This window comes from Manis pentadactyla, chromosome 10 (assembly GCF_030020395.1).
Source record: "Manis pentadactyla isolate mManPen7 chromosome 10, mManPen7.hap1, whole genome shotgun sequence".
Classification (NCBI taxonomy): Eukaryota; Metazoa; Chordata; class Mammalia; order Pholidota; family Manidae; genus Manis; species Manis pentadactyla.
The window spans coordinates 99,200,684-99,221,732 of record NC_080028.1 but is presented as its reverse complement, the minus strand read 5'-3'; the positions used below and the strand labels follow the sequence as shown (position 1 = coordinate 99,221,732).

The 21,049-nt window shown below is 35.5% G+C and overlaps 1 protein-coding gene across 4 annotated transcripts in view; it reads right to left on the bottom strand.

Annotated features, from left to right (window-relative positions):
- Positions 1–21,049, bottom strand: part of USP42 (ubiquitin specific peptidase 42) — a 33,903-nt gene that overhangs the window by 10,696 nt on the left and 2,158 nt on the right. For 2 of the 4 annotated variants that reach the window (XM_036897116.2, XM_036897118.2), the window contains exons 2-11: positions 18,925–19,183; positions 16,721–16,921; positions 7,536–7,646; positions 5,802–5,904; positions 4,787–4,854; positions 4,019–4,089; positions 3,046–3,128; positions 1,859–1,970; positions 882–1,022; positions 592–692 (exon numbers count right to left, since the gene is read on the bottom strand). In XM_036897116.2, coding sequence (XP_036753011.2) covers positions 592–692; positions 882–1,022; positions 1,859–1,970; positions 3,046–3,128; positions 4,019–4,089; positions 4,787–4,854; positions 5,802–5,904; positions 7,536–7,646; positions 16,721–16,921; positions 18,925–19,174 — 1,241 coding nt within the window. In that variant the 5' untranslated portion in view covers positions 19,175–19,183. Of the gene's footprint in view, positions 1–591; positions 693–881; positions 1,023–1,858; positions 1,971–3,045; positions 3,129–4,018; positions 4,090–4,786; positions 4,855–5,801; positions 5,905–7,535; positions 7,647–16,720; positions 16,922–18,924; positions 19,195–20,215; positions 20,370–21,049 lie in introns of those variants that run through there. The other 2 variants (XM_036897117.2, XM_057487382.1) reach the window with 2 other exon arrangements.

The window sequence follows — 21,049 nt, the reverse complement described above, 5'->3', positions numbered from 1 at the left end:
CATAATTTTTAACAGCTGCATAATATTTCAATATATGGATATGCTACAACTTATATAATCATTCCACTATTGGAATCTAAGGTTGGAAATCTAAGGATATTCTTAATTTTCTGCTATTACAAATGAATACCCTAGAGTATACATCAGATTTTTTCCAAAGCCACACATTTCCTGAATGGAATTTAGCAAGTCAGAGTACGCAGCTCCGGAGGAGGGAAATGACTACGGCTGTCACCCAGGAAGGTGACTGGCTGCCTGTGCTCAGTAGTTGTAGAGTAGCCACATCAGGTGCTCAGACCCCCTTCTGAGGTCTCCACAACCCAGGGGCAGGGTCCTCCTGTGTGCTGCCAGCAGAAGCCTGCCCTCCTCCACTATCACTGTGCCTTCTTCTGCATGTCACTGTTAACCTTCTAAACAGCTGGGAGCTAAATCAAACTCATGATCCACACTTGGAAACTACCTTCTCATGCTCTCAGAGTCACTCAGCTGCTGTTGTTATAACACAACAAAACACTATTCAATTTAAATATGTTGGTGAGATGAAGAGAAATAACATAACAGAAAATTTGAAAATTTGTTTTCCAACAATACCTGATATAAAAGAGGACATAAGCTTGTTGATTCAGTACCGATCTAATATCACTGGTAGATACGGTGGAGTCATTCATTTGATACCAAAGGCCATTGCTAGCCTGCAGAGAGTGCCAATGAAAGAGATACTAGATGTAATTAGGCAAATAGGGAACACCAATAATAGAACTGTAAGACAAATGGCTTTTACATTTTAACTGTAAAAATCTCCCACCTTTCCCCCCAAGAATACCAGGGCTATTTTATAGTGTACTGAAACAACAGTTACTAGAAAAATGTGCACAGCTTACTTTAATGTAGCAGAAGTAATGGCCAGCATGGCAATTAAAACCACTGTGTACCAGTACTGCATACAAAACGTAAATAATTGGTTCTCCATTTGATTGAGACATGTATGGTCGAACATCAAGATACTCAGGATATTTCACATCCTAAACAGAAATGGAAAGAGGAGAAAGGATCATTGTTGCAGGCATAGACCATTCCACAGTCAGGCATGGGGTGCTTAGGTGCACTGCAGGGCAGGAGACCCCCATGAGGGGATCCACCAAATGCAATACTCTATGTTTTAGCAGAAACCCACCATAATGACCCACATTTCAAAAAGACCTGGTTAACCTGGAGCAGATCTGAGTCTAAGCATATTTAGTGCATCCCACTACGTCCTTTAAACAAACAAGGATCCACCGTAAGTGAATTCTTCAAATTCATCAAAGGACTTGTCATTGTAACACAATGACAACTCTGGACTTCAGTCATCAGTTGTTTTCATTTTTAATAATTTAGGAATGGACTGTTTCTTTATTATTATGTGCTACTAAATTTTCGACCACTTTCAATTTTCAGAAAATGGAAAGAAAATGGGAAAATTCAGGGCACTACCAATCAGTAAACAAACTGACAAGAAGTGAACTTTGACAGAACAGTGGAGAGATCGACAGGGAAGTTCTCAGTGGGTTTCAATGCCACAGGCTCTCCTGTATCCACTCATTACCTCCCCTGACTATGAAGCCCTAAGGCAGATAACACGTACCAGTTTTATCATCAGGAAGTCTAACCAGCTAAAGGATATAGAAAAAAACATACACTCAAACACATACTACTAGCTCAGTGCTTTGACATTTTTTCTACCACCAGATGCTAGAAGAACTTAGAAAATCTGGTAACAAAACTGTCCAATTTGGTCATGTATGACCCATAAACACTATTGATACTTAAGCTTTGAAAGGTTCAACACACAAGGTCATTAATACTATTACCTACATACCTTGGTAATTTTTCCACCAGTAAAATTTGCAAAACGTTTCAGAGAAAGTGTAAGAACATTAGAGGATCTATGAATAGTGAGCCTCTTTGAAGCTGGAACCATCTTTTTACACCTTGAAATAAACAGAAACAGAAGATTAAAGAGATTAATATGTACTTTTTTTGTATTAGTCTTTCCCTTGTTTCTCTGCAACATTCTAAATTATGTTTTCAAAAGGATACTAGAAGGGAAACGCCACCCCTTCTTAGCCAACAGTAAACATGTTAAAATATAAAATACAGAGGAAAATTGCTTAATGAGCATGAGAGAAAAGGAAGCCACAATTCAGACACACCAAGCCACAAAGGTCATTATTCATTTTTAAATCAGGTTAATACAAGTTTCTCTCAATTCAAAACAAACTAATCTGGGGGGGAAAAAACTGAAATTTTTAGATTTAAATCTAAAAATGTAAAAACTTAAATCTGAAAAACTAATCGATTTTTCAGGCTTAAATAATTCTGTGAAAACAAAGCCTATTGAAATATAAGGGGAAGAAAAGTAAAAATTAGAACTATCCAAGGAGTTTAAAACAAAGGAGAAATCTCTATGGTCTTAGAAAGAAGGGAGACTTCCTCTCCACAAAATGAATAGTTGATAAATAATATTACCTATATCACCCCTGATTAAAAGATGAAAAGCTATTTAAAACAAGTCAAACAGTACTTTCTTAAAATAGCCAGCCTCTCTTGACCTCATGAGGAGACATATTAGTAACTAATCAAAATTACATTTCCAGCAGATAGCACCTCAAATCCTGGGCAGAACCATAGGGAGAAAGATCCATCACCCCTCTGGGAAGTCTGGCCCTCCCACTCCATGAAAACCCATTTATAGCAGGAGAGTTGATGGAAATGCTGCTGTTCAACACAGATATGTCACCCCAGGCTGCACACCCCCTTCCCAGCAGCACTACACTGCCATGTGCAAGACCCAACGTTCCCCGGGGGCACTGCGGCATGAGGTGCGCAGCCCTGAGGAGCATAAACACTAAACACTGTGAGCTCTGGCCCATGGAGAACAGACACCCCGTGTCTTCCCAGATGGCATGGGAAGCTAAAGGGAATCGGAGGGCTTCTTCAGACTCTCAGAACTTTCAAACCAGGCCTCCCGCCACCCCACTGTGGCCCCAGCACTGTCAGTCATACTTGCTGCACTTGTATGAGTTGTTTCCATCGAGCTGCTCCAGCTTCACAAACTGCTCCAATGCCTTGTTAACACTCTGAGCAGCCTGGGAAGAGAAGAGCATCAACACTACATTACCACTCACTGCCACTTGTTCGAAAAAAGAAAAAAGAAAACTCAAAGGTATAAAAGCAAAGGTGAATTTTTATTTAAAAAGAAAATTTTATTTTACTATAATGTTCACTTTTATACATGTACACATCAAATTATTACCTGCCCCTCAGTTAAAAATAAGCAGACTAAAGTGAGTAAAACCATGTGAAAAGGTTGCTTGCTGCAACATTATTTAAAATAGCATAAAACTGGAAACAAACCAATTATTATCTGCCAGCAAGGAAGCAGGCACAAAAACTGTGCTCTCTCCACTCACTGGACCACCACTGCTAATGTACACAGGTCCCCAAGCAGAATTAAATGAAAATGGCAAGTAGCCAAACAGACTCATGGAATAATCCCATTTTTATAAACAGTAAATAATATGTTCTGGAATGGTTTTTACCAAACTGTTAACAAGAGTTCATTCCGAGGGATGGCATCTTACGTATTTGGATCTACAATGAATCTCACATTTATCTCGAGCACATATTACATTTGCAATCAACAAAACAAAGGCTTAAAAACAACAAAAAATAAGAGTCTAGAAAATGCGAGCAGCAAAACAGTTTCTCAATAACAACCATCTAAATTTGTTTAACATGAGCAACTGAATCTGGTTATATTAAGATTTATCAAATGAAAAGTCAAAGGATAATGAAAAGATAATTTCAAATTTCTTCTGATGCTTACTACCAAGCTTAAGGGATCACCTCTAAATAAAGTCTTAGCATATTAAATGTTTCAATTCTCTAACAAGCATAGTCTAAATTAAGAGTGAATCATAAATAAAATTATGTGAAGTATGTCTGATTTTTTAACTGTCGTAATTACCATGCTTACCTTTATCTCTAATATTATATCAAGATATGGATCAAACGTATCAGAAACACCTTTGCAATTTAAACATTTGACTGAAATAAAAACAAAATGCAAAGGATAAGCAAAGTGTAGTCAGTACAGCAATACCAATGACTGAAATTGCAGAACACAAAAGTACTATTTCAAAAAAAAATACATTTTTCTTCCATCAGATTAGGCAAAAAATTTTAACGTTACCCAGTGTGAGTCAGTTTCATGAATTCAGCTTACATATACTGCTGGTTGGAATATAAACTGGAATAATCTTTTGGAAGGACAATCTGGTGGTAGCAAAGTTTAAAATATACCCTTTGATGCAGGAATGCTAATTCTAATGCTGATATTAAAGATTTATCCTACCTATACACTTTTACATGAACATAAAGGTGTGTGTTCAATGAAACACTGATGGTAATAACAAAAAAATTCAGAAACAACCTAAATATCCATTGACAGGGGACTAAAATAAATGGAATACCACTGCAACTGTGAAAGACTATGTTAGACCTATATGTGCTGAAATGTAAAATAATTTCTAATATTAAGAGATAAACCTAGTAATACTCCCAGTCTGTTCATGCACAGGAACTCCTGGAAGGATGTATTACAAACTGGGACAGGGGCTTCCTTTGAGGGGGCATGTCTGGACTGAATAGGTGACACACTTTCCATTATTAACCCTTTCCTACTGTGTACATTTTTTAAACCACATGCATGTATCACTTTATTAACTTTTAAACAGAAGTTTACCTCTAGATCTTAGGTACCCTCCAAATATTTGACAAACGAGCGTGGTAGCCTGGGTAGGTCTGTCTAATCTGAAAAAGTCAAATGGTGATGTTAGAGAAGAGTTCACAAAATTACGGATGCTATGGCAAAATTTAAAAGTATGTACATCTAGGAAAGAAAAATAATTCAAACAGAAGAGCCACAAAATAAAATGACATCAGCGTGTGTGGCAGCCAGAGGAGAAGTCTTGCCTGCTGAGAACACAGGGAGGTGTGGGGAGAGGCAGGGTGGCTTTATTAACAAGGGACTTTGAAATTAAGGCAGGAACTTGGCCCTGAAGCAAGGATTAAGAGGAAGATGCTCCAAAATAGGCCACAGCACTGGACGTGAGGCCCGGCTGCTAAGGCAGGGAATGCAGTGTCCCTCTGCTCGGTGGCCGGGCCTCGTTCAGAGGGCAAGATTCCGGCTGAGCAGTGCTGATGGCGCTGGGAATGGTGTGGGAGATTTACCAGCTGTGTTGGGGCAAGAGCAAGTGGGTTAGGACTTACTATCTAATTGTTTCTTCCTTCTTCCTCTTAAGTTTGCATTCAGATTTTAGGGAAAAAAACTACTGGAATTGGTAACTGACTAGAGTGAGAAAGACACAGAGGCTGAAGATCAACAGAAAATTTCAGGCACAACTAGGAAGTGGCTGCTTTGGATCTGCAGAGGAATGCTCAATATCACAATTAAATAGTGACAAAACCAATATTCATTTCCTGACATATATAATCAAATCCAAATTGTTACAGTAAGCATACCTTTTAATTTTAACCATATACATGCAAAATTATACTATAAAATTCTAATTTTTGTTATAAAAATTATAATATTGGTTATAACATTATAACCAATAATGCAAATCACTCAAGGAAGAGGCAGTGGAAGGTGAAGGTGAAGTCAACATACAGCTCTGTATATTTATTTCAGGCAAAACTCAACCCTCATAAGCCAGCCATGCAAAGGGAAGAAAGGACCAGCGCTTTGTTGTGCTTACATATTGCTGCCGTTCAAGCAGGCCTTGTGCATGGCATCAACAGTGTACTGAAGGAACTCGTGGGCATCCTCTTGGCTTCCAAAGCGGAAGTGCCTAGCTATGCCTATAAAGTTAAAGGAAAGACAAAGCTTTACCATCACACGTGGTACGCCCAGCATGTACCCCCAAAAGTTATATCTTATGACAATCTGTTGGTTAGAAAACACCTGGTAATTATTTTATGAGGAAGTAGCACTAACACAAGCCACCTGAGAACAGCTAGGACCATGACCTTCGAACATTGAAAGTACCCACATGGGCTAGAGTTTCTGAGAGCCCAGAGACTCTACATCTTCAACAAGTCAATAAAATTATACTTGAATAAATTCAACTTTGGCTGTATTGTCTGAAAAATTTGTCCAAAATGTTATGTTCGTGCACACTCTTAAATTTGGTGCTAGAGCTCCCTAAGAGAATCCATACAAAACATGTATGCCCAAACCTATCTAAATCCTGTTCCAAAAACCTGCAGAACATATTCTCAGGTGACAGTAACATTTCAGTTCAATTTCTCACTAAACAAGCTGCAAGACAAGTTTATAAACAAAGACATAATAATAAACCTAACACAAAAGTATAAATAATAGCACAATAAAACATTATAGAATTTCGTGTATATGTATTTATGAATATATGTAAATAAATATTAGTTTGAATCATAAGAAATTGCCAATATTCCACCAGTTCTGACATACAAAAATGGCAATCTCATGATTCAATGTATGTGGGGCGTGCATGTTTGTAGCTGTATGTATACACAAGCACACAGCAGTTTCTTAAAGACTAGCTTTAAAAATATTAATCATTCCTGTCATATACATAATTAAACAAACAAAATCACCCCTAGCAAAAATTTTGCCAGGATCCAACGTTTAAAATTTTTTTGCATTGTTTCCTCTGACCTGTGAATGCCAAGGGCCAATATAATACCTCTAATCTTCAGCAGCTTTTTAGGAGAAGGATTATATATTTTTACTGTATAATTATCCATCTCTATAATTACTCAGCTAGATACCAGATTAAGAATTTGGTTGTTTTTCTTTTCATGCAATTTTTTTATTCCAACTCAGTTAATTAAGATGATGTAAAAGTTTCCTGCAAAATATTTCATGCAACTGAACAGGATCATTACAATGCAAAAAAACAACTCGAAAGTCATTTAGAAATTAAAATTTAGAAATAATAAAAATTAAATAGAAAAAGTGAAATTCATCCAGAAACTTGCTAAGTAATGAGTATGAATTTTTCTTTAGGAGTATAATGAACTATTTTGATAATTCCTGTCACTATGAACAGTGTGATATTCAATTAATAAAATTAACTCAGAACTATTTAAGGAAACCTGTGGGACAAATATTAGAGCAAATATTACTCAGCAAAGAAATCCAAGTACCTGAGGAAAAAAAAAAATCACTGTAAAACTTATCAATGATTTTATTAACTGAGTCAAAAAACGTTTTAATTTGCTTATATTAAGCTGAGTACTTTTTAATTATATTGTCATCTTTTGTTTTAAAGTTTCAAAATGTGTTTACATAGTAAATGTTTTAGTAAAAATTTGTGACTGATGACATGTCCATGTATGATGAAATAAGTCTGTTTACTGTAATACACCAGGGGTATATCTTTTATCAGTTAAGCCATTTAGACCAATTAGCTAATAGATACTGACAAATGACTATAGACAGTACTTACGTCGCATCTCATTAATGACAAACATCGGTTTAATAACATCCCCAGGATTACTGAGCGCCTGGGTAATATGCGTTTGCATTGTACACATCATACAAAATCCTTCTGCATGACCTGAAAGACAACAGATGATAATCCTCCAAATTAGGAAAATATGACTTTTTATATACATCAAGGAATATAAATAAGGGGCAGACTCCAGAAATGAAACGACAGTAGCAGCTACTGTGTGTCACACACTGAGCTACACACTTTTACTCTCATTCCATTCTCCAACAAACCTAAGTAAGTGGTAGGCATATATTTACTCTATTTTACAAGAGAGGAAACAGGCTCAGAGTTAAAAATTTGCTCACTGTCAAATAGTTATTAAATGGCAGACACATAACGGGACTCAAACCATTCTCTTCTAATTTCAAAGCCCATGCTCTTAATTACGCTTTATACTGGAAAAATAAGAATCTTTTTCTTATACTACCATTTGTCTCAAACAGTAAAAGAATGTCTCCAATACCAGGGGTCCAAAATCTCTAAATATTCTGGCTTTGTTGTCCACATACAATGGTCTCTTCTTTTTTTTTCAAACATCATTTAAAAAATGTGAAAACCATTCTTAGTAACTAAGTGGCACTACTGGCATCTACTGAGTAGAGGCCATGAATATGGCTAACAACCTACAAAAAGCATAGGACATCCTCCACAACAGAGAATCATCTGGTCCCAAATGTCAATTATACTGAAGTAGAAACTTTGCCTTAAACTAAGAACTGCTCAGAACCTGCCTACCAAAGCTTTAAAAGCCTCAAAAGCTCCAAGCTATTTCTAATTAACATAAGAAAGCTCAGAATAGAGCTCAAAAATATTTATAGGAAATAAGAAAATTCAGTACCCAGTAACAAAATCCTAATCTAAGAGTACAAAGCATGTATATATTCAGGAATGACCAGTAATGAGAAAATAAACAGAAATGACACAGTTAAAAGAATCAAAAGACAAAGGCATCATACATATATTCCTATGTTCAAGGAACCAGTAGAATAAAGCAAGCACATGTTAAGGACAGACGTGAAAATAGATTAAAATCTATTTTACATATGTAAAGCAGAATCTCTGAGATGAAAAACATACCAGGTGGGACTTAGATTAGACACACATAAGATTAGTGAACTTGAAAGCTTGCCAATAGAAAGTATGCACTGTGAAATACAGAAAGAAAACTCAAAACAACAAAAAAAAAGGTAAGTGATTATCAGTGAGTTATGGCATTATTTCAAACTGTCCCAAATACACATGTCATTGGAGCCTGAAGGCAAAGGGACAGAACTAATTTTTCAAGAAATAATGACTGTCTACAAAGGGATGGCATAGGGGAGTTTTTTTAGAGTAAAGGAACAATTTTGTACACTGAGCTAGTGGTTTACATTTACATATACCTGTGTTAAAATTCACAGAAGTGTACAAAAAAGTTAACTTTATTTTAATTATAAAAGATGTTTTAATGACAGTTATATGAATTTGAAACAATAAACTTAACAAAAAATTAAGAATCTCAACAAACCTCAGACAAAAGAAACATGAAGAAAACTACACAAGGGAACACTCAGATTGTTTAAAACAGTGATAAAAATAAAATCTTAAAAGCAGTTAGAAATAACATGTTATAGGAACAAAGGTAAAACTGACAACAGAATTCTTGTAAGAAACAATGTAAGAGAGAAGACAGTGGGTAACATCTTTCAGATGCTTATTAAAAGAAAAATGTCAACATACAAGTCTATTATCTTATGACAATATCTTTCAAAAACAAAGACGAGACTTCCACTCCTGGAAAGATGGAGCACAGGTACTTTTCCCTACTCCTCCCACGAAGTACAACAAAAATCCTGGACATTGTATATAAAATGAATGTAAGAATGCTGTGAAAGGTAGGGAGAAAAAGATAAGCTCATGACTTTAGAACCCAGAGAATGACACAGTGGTGAGATCCCTGGGTTTTCTTAATGCCTCATATATTCCAGACTTGGAGCTGAAGAAGCAGCAATCTGGAAACAAACACATGGAGTGAACAAAGCCCCAATGAAAGGCTGCTCTTCTAAGCCAAAGGACCAAGAAAGGGGCAGCCTAGCAGCACAAAATACTCTTAGACAATAATTGCTCTATGCTAGCCGAACTGTGACCCTCAACCCTACCCAGGAGCTGGACTTCCACTTGCCAAGCTGTAAGGAGACATCCCAGCCCACTTACTAGTAGTGTTAGAGAAGATGGATCAGGAGTTGGAGCTTTCATCCACACTGTGTGATAGCAAACTGCACCTCTATCCCATGGTGTCAATGAAGATTAAGTAAGAAGCTGGACTTCCAGCAGTAAAGAAGCATCCCTCCAACCACCCACTGGGGGATTGTCAGAATCAGGACTTTCACCATCACCCAGTGGTAAAAAGACACTGCAGTGTCAGTGGGGGGGACCATACAGGGAGCAGGGACTCTCACTCCCACCTAGCAGGAACAAGGAGCCACAATCCCTACCTTGGGTGTCAGTGGAGACTGAGTGGGGAACCTGGACTCCTACCTCTATCTACCATTACTTCCTATGCCACAGTGGTATCAGAGAAAGCCAGCTAAACCAGACTGGTTTAGACTTAGATAAGATCCAGTGCCTTCTAACATAAAAAGTGTCCAGAATTCAACAGAAAATCATTCATCATACCAAGAACCAAGAATTTATCAAACTGAATGAAAAAAGGTAATAAGTAGAAGCCACCACTGAGCTGACAGAGATGTCAGAATTATCTTACAAGGGTTTTAAGCAGCCATGATAAAAATGACTTAACAGGTAGTTATGAACACACTAGAAATCAAAGAAAAATACAGAAAGACTTCAACAAAAAAATAGAAGATTAAAAAAAGCAAATGGAAATTTCAGAAATGAAAAATACAGTAACAGAAATCAGAAGCTCTATGGATGAGCCATAGAGAAGAATGAGATGACAGGGGAATCAGTGAACATGAAGACAGAACAATAGAAATTACCTACTCTAAAACAACAAAGAGAAAACAGACTGGGGGAAAAAAGCAAGAGCCTCAGGGTCCTGTGGGATTCTAACAAAAGACCTAACACATATGTCATTAAAGTCCCAGGAGAGGAGTGAGAAGGCTGGAAATGAAAAGGTATTATAAGAAATGGAGGCTGAAAAGTTCCCACATTTGGCAAAAGATCTGATTTTATAAATTTGAGGAGCTGAGCAAAACCCCAAAGAAGGGGGAACCCGTGCCAAAACACAACTTAATTAAACTTTTGAAAAGTAAAGACAGAAAAAATCTCAAAAGCAGTGAAAAAAAGCAACACCTTACCTATATAGGAGAAAAACAATTTGGATGACAGTGGATTTCACTTCAAAAACTATAGAAGCCACAGAAGCAGAACAATAACTTTCAAGTGCTGAAAGAGAAGGAAATTTCCCTCCAGAATCCTCTACCCAGTGAAAATGTCCCTCAGGAATGAAGGTGCAATCAAGACATTCTCAGGTGAAGCAAAATTAAGAGAATTTGTTGTCAGTAGACTTACCTGAAAAGAATTACTAAAGGAAGTTCTCTAAACAAAAAGGAAATCATTTTTTCAAAAAGGAACATCAAGAAAGAAGAAAAAAACATGGTTTTCAAAAATATAGGTAAATACAATCGATTTTCCTTCTTGAGTTTTCTAAATTATATGAGTTGAAATAATCATAACACTGTCTCCAATGTGGTTCTAAATGCAGAAGAAATATTTAATTACATGATAACTAGGGGAGAATAAAGGGAGGTAGGAGGTAAAATGATACCACCAAGAGACTACAAGTTAGATATACATAAAGCAAACCCAGAGCAACCACTAACAAAAACTACATAAAGAGAAACACTAAGAAAAATTATAAAAAAGCAAAAAAGAGTTCTAAGAAATATTCAAGTAACCCACAGAAAGGCAGGGATAGGAAAACAAATGAAAAAGAGAGAACAGAAACAAAGCATAAAATGGCAGACTTAAACCCTAACTTATCAATAATCATAATATCCCCAAACTGGAAACAGCCCAGATGTCCTTTAACGGATGAATGGTTAAACAGACTGTGTTCTAACACAGTCTATTATTGCTAAGTAGTATTTTAACATATATGAATATATGTTAAAATACTACTTAGCAATAAAGAGTAACAAATTATTAATACACACAATGAGTCTCCAGAGAATTATGCTGGGTGAAAATGCCAATCTCAAAAGGTTACATACTGTTTAATTCAATATATTTAATATTCTTGAGAAGACAAAATTACCAAAATGGAGACTGGATTAGTGGTTGCCCGGAGTTAAGGGAGAGGCAGAGGCATGAGGGAAGTAGATGTGGCTATAAAAGAGAAACATGAATGGATATTGTAGTTATAGAAATGTTTTGTAATTCTGATAGCTACCAATGTCAATATACTGGTTAAAGTACTGAACTATACATTGCTATCACTGGGGAAACTGGATAAGGGTACTGGGATATCTCTGTATAGCATGTGAACCTACAATTACCTCAAAATAAAAAGTTTAACTTGAAAAGAGGCAAAATAAAGACATCTCAGATGAAGAATAAAAAGCCAATAAATAAAATAAGAACCAAAAAAAGAATTCATCAACAGCAAGAAAAGTTAAAGGAAGTCCTTCAGGCCTAAGGAAAAATACCAAACGGAAATCTGGTTCCATACAATCGAATTAGAAGCAGTGGAAATGGAAAACAAGTAGGTAAACATAAATTTTTTCCAAAAAGTCTTAAACCATTTAAAGCAAAACTTTTAAAATTTATTTAAAGAAAAATAACACAATATATTATGTGGTTATAACAGATAAGAATAAAATGTATTACAACAATAGTTATAAATGTCTGGATACAGAAGATTAAAGTATATTGTCATAAAGTTCTTATACTCCACAATAAATGGAATATTGTTTGAAGGCAAACTGTGGTAAATTAAAGATGTATGCTAAACCCTAAAGCAACCACTAAAAAATAAATAAAAAGTATAAAAAATATGCCAATACAGAGATTAAATAACATTATTCATTCCAAAAGAAGACAGAAAAAGATGAAAAAGGGAACAAAGAATGGGACAAACAGAAAACAAATAGTAAGAAAGTAAATTTAAACCCAATCATATCAATAATCTCATTAAATAAAAACAGTTCACACTCCAAAATAAAAGGCAGAGACTGTAAGACTGGATTAAAAAAAAAAAACAAGACCAAAGCTGTTAACAAGCAAACTCACTTTAAATATAGACATAAAAAGGGTAAAGTTAAAAACTGGAAGAAGATACACCATGCTAACAATCATAAGAAAACTAGAATGGCTTTAATCTCAAAAAAGTAGATTTCAGAGTAAAGCATATTATTTGGGATAAAAAGTCATTTCAGAAATTTTAAACAGATAAGCTCATCAGGAAGTCATAATAATCTTAAACAATAGTTTCAAAACACATGAAGCAAAACTGATAGAATAGAAAGAAGAAACAATTCACAAATATGTGTTGTTTCAACACAATTTTCTCAAAATCTAACAGTACAAGTAGAGAAAAGCAGTCAGGACATAGAAAACAACCTCAACAAGATGATCAACTAAATAAACATAATCAGTATTGATAGAAATTCCAACCAACATAGCAGAACATACATTCTTATTAAGTACACATGGAATATTCAGCAAGCTAGACCAAAACAAGTCTCGAATTTAAAAGGATTCAAATAATAATAATCTCTTTGACCACAATGGAATCAAATCAGAAATCAGTAACAGGATAATTTCTGGAAAATCCCCAAACATTTGGCAACTAAACAACACACATCTAAATAATCACAAACGGCAAATAAATATATTTTGAACTGCAAATTAATAAACAAACAACATGTCAAAATGTTTGGAATGCAACTAAAGTGGCACTTAAAAGTGAAAGCTGTAGTATTAAACACATATGGAAAAGGAGTCTTAAATCTAAATGACCTAAACTTCAGCCTTAACTAACTAGAACAGAATCCAAAGAGAGCAGGAAAGAAGGGAACAATAAAAATAGTACCAAACATCAATGAAACAGAAAACAAAACAAGGAAAGTAAGAGTTAGTTCTTTGAGGAAAAAAAGTAAGATGAATAAGCCTCTAGTCAGACTCATAGGAAAATAGGGCACACTACAAATTAACATTAAGAATAAGAGAAAGAAAATCATTACAGATCCTTAAGAAATGAAAAGGATAAGAAAACATTATGAAGTTTTATGTGAATACATTTAACAACTAAGACAAACTCCTTGAAAGACATAAACTACCAAAGCTCTCTAATGAAAAAATAGATAACCTGAATAGGCCTATATATTAAGTAAATTGAACATGTAGTTAAAAACCTACCCAGGAGAAAACTCCAAAGGTCCAGATGGCTTCACTGATGAAATCTACCAAACATTTAAGGAAGAAATGACACCAATTCTACACAAAGTCTTGCAGGAAATAGAAGAGAAGAAAATACATCCCAACATATTTCAAGATGGCCACCATCACCTTGATGCCAAAACCAGACAAAGGCATTATAATGACTGTGAAATTTTCAAAGTTTTAGCAAATCCAATGATACATGGAAATGATAGATGACCAAGTGGGGCTCATCTCAGGAAGACAAGTTTGGCTTCACATTCAAGCACTCAACATGGTAAAAGACAGCTACAAAAAATCTATAGCTAACATCATACTTAAAGGTGAAAGACTAAATGCTTTTCCTCTAAGGTCAAGAAAAAGACACAGATGTCTAGTCTCACTGTATTTTTTCAACAGTGAAATGGGGGTCCTGGCCAGTGCATTACAGCAAGTAAAAGAAACAAACAGCATGCAGACTGGAGATGAAGAAGTAAAATTTTCCTTATTCACAAATGACAGGACTGTCTTGACATACAATCTTGAGAAATTTTTTTTTTAAAACACTACTAGAATTAATAAGTGAGTTTAGCAAGATTGCAGGATACAAGACCAATATCCAAAACCTGACTGTATTTCTATATTCTAACAATAAACAATCAGAAATTGAAATTTCAAAAATATTAACATTTATAATAGCTTTCAGAAATAAGAAACTTTTATATCTGATTTTAAAATGTGCACATCATATCTGTACCTTGAAACTATGCAACATTGCTAAGAAAAATTAAAAGATGACCTAAATAAATGGAGAGGTGTACCCTGCTTGTGGGTCAGAATACTGTTGAGGTGTCAGTTCATCCCAACCTTACTTACAGATTCAACACAATCCCAATCAAAATCCCAGGAAGCTCTTTTGTAGAGACTGAGTCTAAAATTCATTTGGAAATGAAAAGGACCAAGAATGGCCAATACAACTTTGAAAAAAGAGAACAAAGTTGGAGGACTTACCTAATTTCAAAACTTTTAATCATATAGTAATCAAAACATTATATTATATGGTGTCAAGCGAGACAGTGGATCAGTGTAACAACAGCGTGTCCAGAAATTCACCCATATATATATGATATATGGTCAATTAATTTTTGACAAAGATGCAAAGACAATTCAGTGGCAAAAGGACTATCCTCTGAACAACAGTGCTATAGCAACTGGGTATCTGCTTGAAAAACATTAGCTGCAATCCATTCTTCACATCACAACAAAAATTAACTCAAAAGGGATCACTGATCTAAATATAAAAGCTAAAACTATAAAATTTCTAGGAGAAAATATAAAGAAAAATCTTTGTGACCTCTGGTTAGGCAAAAATGTCTTAATACAACACCTAAAGCACAACTGATAAAAATAAATAAATAATGAAGTGGAATTCTTCATAACTAAAAATGTGCTTTTTAAAAGACCGTGTGAAGAGAGTATTTTCTCCACACTGGGAGATAATATTTGCAAATTACATATCTGATAAAGGACTTTTATCCAGAATATATAAAGAAGTCTTGAAACTCAACAAAAAGAAAACTACCCCATTTTAAGTTGGGCAAAAAATATGAAGGGTGTGTTTCAGAAAACAAACATTTGGCAGACAACCATATGGAAAGATGTTCAGCATAAAGGATAGGCACCTAATTCTGGACATAAGGAGCTTCTCAGTTTTTGTCTTGGTCCTCTTGTAGCTGTCCAGGTGCCAGTGCTGGGTTTTCACCTACACCCTACTTGCACTAAGAGCAAAAGTGACAGGAAAGCTGTCTGTGGGGAATGAATTATGAACTTAGGGAGAAAATGAGGGCAAAACTGAATGTCCATTCTGTAATTTAAAACCCTTTGGCACATTAAACATTTCTAGGCAGAGAGATTCTAAGTGATTTTCCTTTGGTTTCTTTAAATTTTTTTGTACTTTCCAAATTCTTTATAAGCATTACTTTTCACTCTGGGGGAAAAAAAAGTTCTAAAAGAACCAGTTTAAATACTCCATTAAGAACTATTTAAAAAGAAACCAAGGGGTTTTTGTTCACCCCGATAATTAATGAACAGCACCTGAACATACACACTCAAATCTGAGCATTAATGTAGATCCAAGAACAGGGAGATCATCTATAAAGATGAATGATATTTACAATATGAAGGTCAAAACCTCAAAAACCGGATATGTTCTAAATTCTGAATTTCTCCAGTCAACCACTGAGTTGGCTTTCACCTAATTAAAGACGTATTTTCACTGATTTCCTGCCCTTTAGGTTGAAAACTGAGCTCTCACATGTTAAAGGGAAAGTCCTGCATGAATTTCCAGGAGATCGGGGGCAGTAGTAAGAGGTTCCTCTCTACTAGGGCTTATAAGCCTGTAAATGAATCAAGCCTTACAACACAGGATGGATGCTAGATGAGGCAGGATTTCTTACCCCTACTTGTCCCTAGCTGTTGGCAACAGACATGTCACAATTTTTAGCAAGTGTAGAAAACCAGCAGGCAGTTCAGGAATGCCAAATGCTGGTAAAATGTGTTTCTTTTTAAGTAAATTCACAGATCGAATTAGGTGCAAATTGTTTTTTATGCAACCTAAATATAAATCTTAAAAGTCTTTCTCCATGGTTTTGAAAAGAATAAACTAACTTAGTGATCAAACAATTAACGGCTTAATTCTTCACTTTCATTTCAGAAAAAAATGAAAGCAGGTTAGCGCATCACAATACTACTCAGGTAACGTAACACAGAACACTTACATGTCTTGGAGTGTTCATGTGAGAGCATGTAATTGGCGAGAGGCGGCGTGTATGTTAAACACTGCAGTGCTGCATTGGCAAAACAGGTATTGCCCAGATTCTGGAGCCCGGCTCCAACTCTGTGAATTTGTTGCCACTTAAGACAAATCTTCTCAGATGGGAAAAGAACTTTTTGTGGAGGAGTAATGCCATCACCTAGAGCTAGAAAAATAAATATTTAAAACAAAGTTTTGCATACTTCTGAGGCTAAATGAGTAGCAGCACATCAAACCTGAATCTGATCAAGATTCTAAATCTTATTACCAGCTAACCAGAAAGACAGGGGAGAAAGGGACATTCAAAAGACAGAACCCAGAATGGGGGCAACTGTAAATGATTTGGCTTTTTCAATAAATAAATTGCAAAGATAAAAAGAGAGAGAGATGGTTAAAAGGTAAAAGGAAATATAAAGACATCTACCAAATGCAGTGTAGACCTTTGGATGTTAATTTCAACAGCCAACTGTTTTTAAAAAGTATATATGACAACCAGGGAAATGTGAACATTCACAGACTTTTAATATAAAAATGCTCTAATTTTTAGAAAAGAAATTAGATATACACACTGAAATATTAGATGAAATATGAAGTCTTGGATTTGCTTTAAAATGATGGGGAGGGGGTTTAAAGTGGGTGGGGGTATAATTTGCCATGAGTTGATAAATGTCACAGTTGACTGATAAGTGTAAGAGTTCACTATAATTATTTTACAGCTACTTAAAATTTTTCATGATAAAGTTTTTAAAACACACACCACCACAATATATAAAGTGCAGGATTCAATTCAATTCTCTGTAACATTTGCTATGGATGCTCATATTCAGTATGACCACCAACACCTTCACCTTCACCATCAGCTCACTTAATGAGTTCTTCCCAGGTGTCAAGATAGTCTCAATTCTAACAGTTGGTAGTGATGCCACCCATGTTTTACCAGTAAGGAAACAGGCTCTGAACTCAGGCTGTTGGGCACCACTCTACACATTTGTAAATATACTATATATGGTCTAAAAAACATTTTTACCTGTTTTTAAGACTTACAAGCAGATTACTAATGACAACTATGCTAACAGAACCCAGGTGAAACTCAAAAAACAAGTTATTTAGGAAAGTTCAAAATTTGCCACAGCAAGACTACTTTTTCATAAGTTTGCCAGTTCCTTGGTGCAACGGGATTGAGATGCCCAATAGGTGGTTCTCTAGTTTAACAGAAATATTAAAATGAGGGTGTAAGTATGCTCAGGTAGGCCTCAGTTTGGTGAGAAATGGAGAGCAAAATAAGGAAAAGAGGAATGAGTCTGTAGACAGTGGAATAAGGGCTAAGTCCTGAGGGGTAGAGGAGTCCCAGCAACTTGGGGGCACAGGGGCATCCTGTGGGCAAGTCTTGCTGGTGAAGGTAATACATGTATAGCATTCAGTTAAACTGTTTTGTAATATAAATTTCACCCAAACACCATCAGCAAATCATGCCACTGACCCCCACATCACGTCACATTTACTAAGATAACTCCAAAAATATAAAGGCCAAATTATTCTAAGCCAAACAATATTTTGAGGACTAATCATTTTCTTTGTGTTTCAAAGGTTCCAAATCCAAAAATCTTAGAAGAATCAACTAAAGTGTTAATGTTTTATTCAGCTGGATGGGTTTTAACAAATGTAACCATTTATATAGTTTTAACAAATGTAACAGCTACATTATCTGCTCTTTCAAAGAGCTTTATTACTACAGATAATTTTAAATGGCAAAAAAAAACAAGGAAAAGAAAAACAGCTAAGCAGATCCCATTTGTCAAAAGGCAACCATTTTTTAAAACATCTTCAAAATTTTAAAAGACAGACTTAGGGAACTATAGTTAACTGACAAGTTAATGAAATGCTTGTCTACCTCAATTCCCACCAAGATAAAGTTTATCCTTCAAAAAATTAGGAATAAAAGAACCTACAAATATCATAGTGACTAAAAATAATCTATACCCTGTTATGATACATGTTAATCATGAACAAATAGCAGAGGGAAATGGAAGCTGTCAAATAATGTAACTCTGCTGGCCACCTGGGTGGCAATGTATCTTGGAAAATAAGCCCCTCTCTGAAATTACCAATCCATTGACAGTATTTATACAGGAGTTTCTTGAAGTGATTCTGTCTTTTAAAAAGTAGTACCTTGATCCTTTTGAGGTGATGGTTTTGATTTATCAGGTATAGATGAACTTGAATAAACCACAGCACCAGGTACTGGTCCTAAAGAAAGTGTGTGATTTGAAACATCATTTAATGAAGACACAGCACCAGCACCCCAGCTAGCAGAACCTGTATCCATGTCTCCAGGTGAGACGGACTCAGAACTGCCAGGCTGATGATCCTGATAGGTTGATGGGTCTGAAGATTCAGAAGTTTTGTCAATTACGGTCATTGTTCAACTCTGCAAAAGATGAAAAGCATACATTTGTTTCATTAGGTGAGGAACGTAACCTACTTATTCTACCATTAGAACTAGGAAAATTATCCTAGACATTTTTAATTACTTTCAAACACATCACATCCAAATATAAAAGTAACAGGATTTTTAAATTTTGTAATCAATTCCTTGAGACATTTTAGCATTGTCTAAACAATGTTTCATAATTATGAAAACCTCAATGAAGTAGTTAATCAGATCTTGTCATTCCATTCCAGACCAAACTGTTGTTTCAGTTTCTAATTAGGTACCTCAATTTCCAGTTCTATGCATTTACAAAGTATCTATATTTTCTCTATTGCTTTAAACTAGAACATGATATGCACTAGTACATTTAACTTAACTTTCAATTCATATATAATTCCTCAGGGAAAAGTCTCAAGTATATAAAGAGAAAAATCTTGCTTTAATTTTGAGCCCAGAATGACATTATGTGAAATACATTTTTAAAACATATAGGAAGTCTCATTTCTGAAATACATTTTTCTGAAGAGGCTACTTGGTATATAGGGCTTTTTAAAATGAAACCCATAAGATATTACTGACATCAAACTTGAATACAAACATACATTATAAAAGTACCTTGTAATATTCTCTTTGGATCCTATTTTTAAAACTTAGGGCTACTACTAATTGAGCATTTTCTATGTGCTGGGCTTTGTGTTAATCGCTGAACACACATTAACTGACTTTTCATAATGGACCTATCAGAGATTGGACAGTATCCACAGCATCTATGAAATGGAGCAACTATACCCCAAACTCATTAGCAACTGGGACAAGGCATCAGGTCCAACATTGTCAGGTAGGGTCCCTTTTGGCTATTCCAACCTAGTCAACAGAAATGTTTCCAAAACTGCCCAGTGGCAACCAAATCTAATGTGTCACTGATCTGTAGAAAACCTTTCAGACATGCCCCAGTGGCCCCTAACCACCTAGACTTGGCACTGCCTGGCGGAGGAACCTCTCCACAGACTCTCCATGTTCCATTCCCACCTGCTCTCTCTGGGCTCTGCACATGCTGTTCTTTTTCTCCCATCCTTCTGCCTCTGGCCAGTTAACACTTCCATTTCTCAGTTTAGAATTCATTTCCTCTGGGACACATTCCTCAAAAATCTGCCTCTCCAAGACTGGGTGAGAGTCTTGTGCTGACTCTCTGATGGCAGGCACTTCAGCACCTATTCCACAGCAGTTTTCCTTGTTGCACTCCATCATGTTCTTATTTATATCCCCTGATCTCGCATACAGAAAGCTTTCCATACATGTGTTGAACAAATGAATAAATTCTGCAAACAGGAAAGTAACTAGTGTTTGCTTTTAGCACGTTTGTGCTGAGTGATTTATATACAGTATCTTATTTAATCCTTAAAACACTCTGAAGTAGGAACAGCCTTTAAAAATTGTTTTTTAAAAAAATATTTAATAAAGTAAAAGGATAATAAAATACCCATATACATGCCACCTCAACAAAATGTTAGCATGCACTGTCTGCTTGTGATGTTTTTTTTAAGAAGCTTCAATTCTGTTGTAATTTTAAGCTAAGGCATGGTTATCACCCCAAGAAAGTACAACCTTAAGCAATTTTTTTGAATCTTGTGCAGAAATAGGAAAGTAGATGTTAATTAGATCTTAATAAAATAAGAAAAACTGAAATTTTAAGTCAACCTAAGGTATAGGACCTTCATTCAGGAAGAAAGTTTGAGCCATATTGTCCAAATAGTTTTACACTTTCCTCACGAAATAGTCAAAAATTATGAAACAGTGTGGAGTCAAGAGTAAGAAAACAAAAGAGGAGGAGGAAGAGAAAGGGGAGGAAAAGGAAGAAGTAAG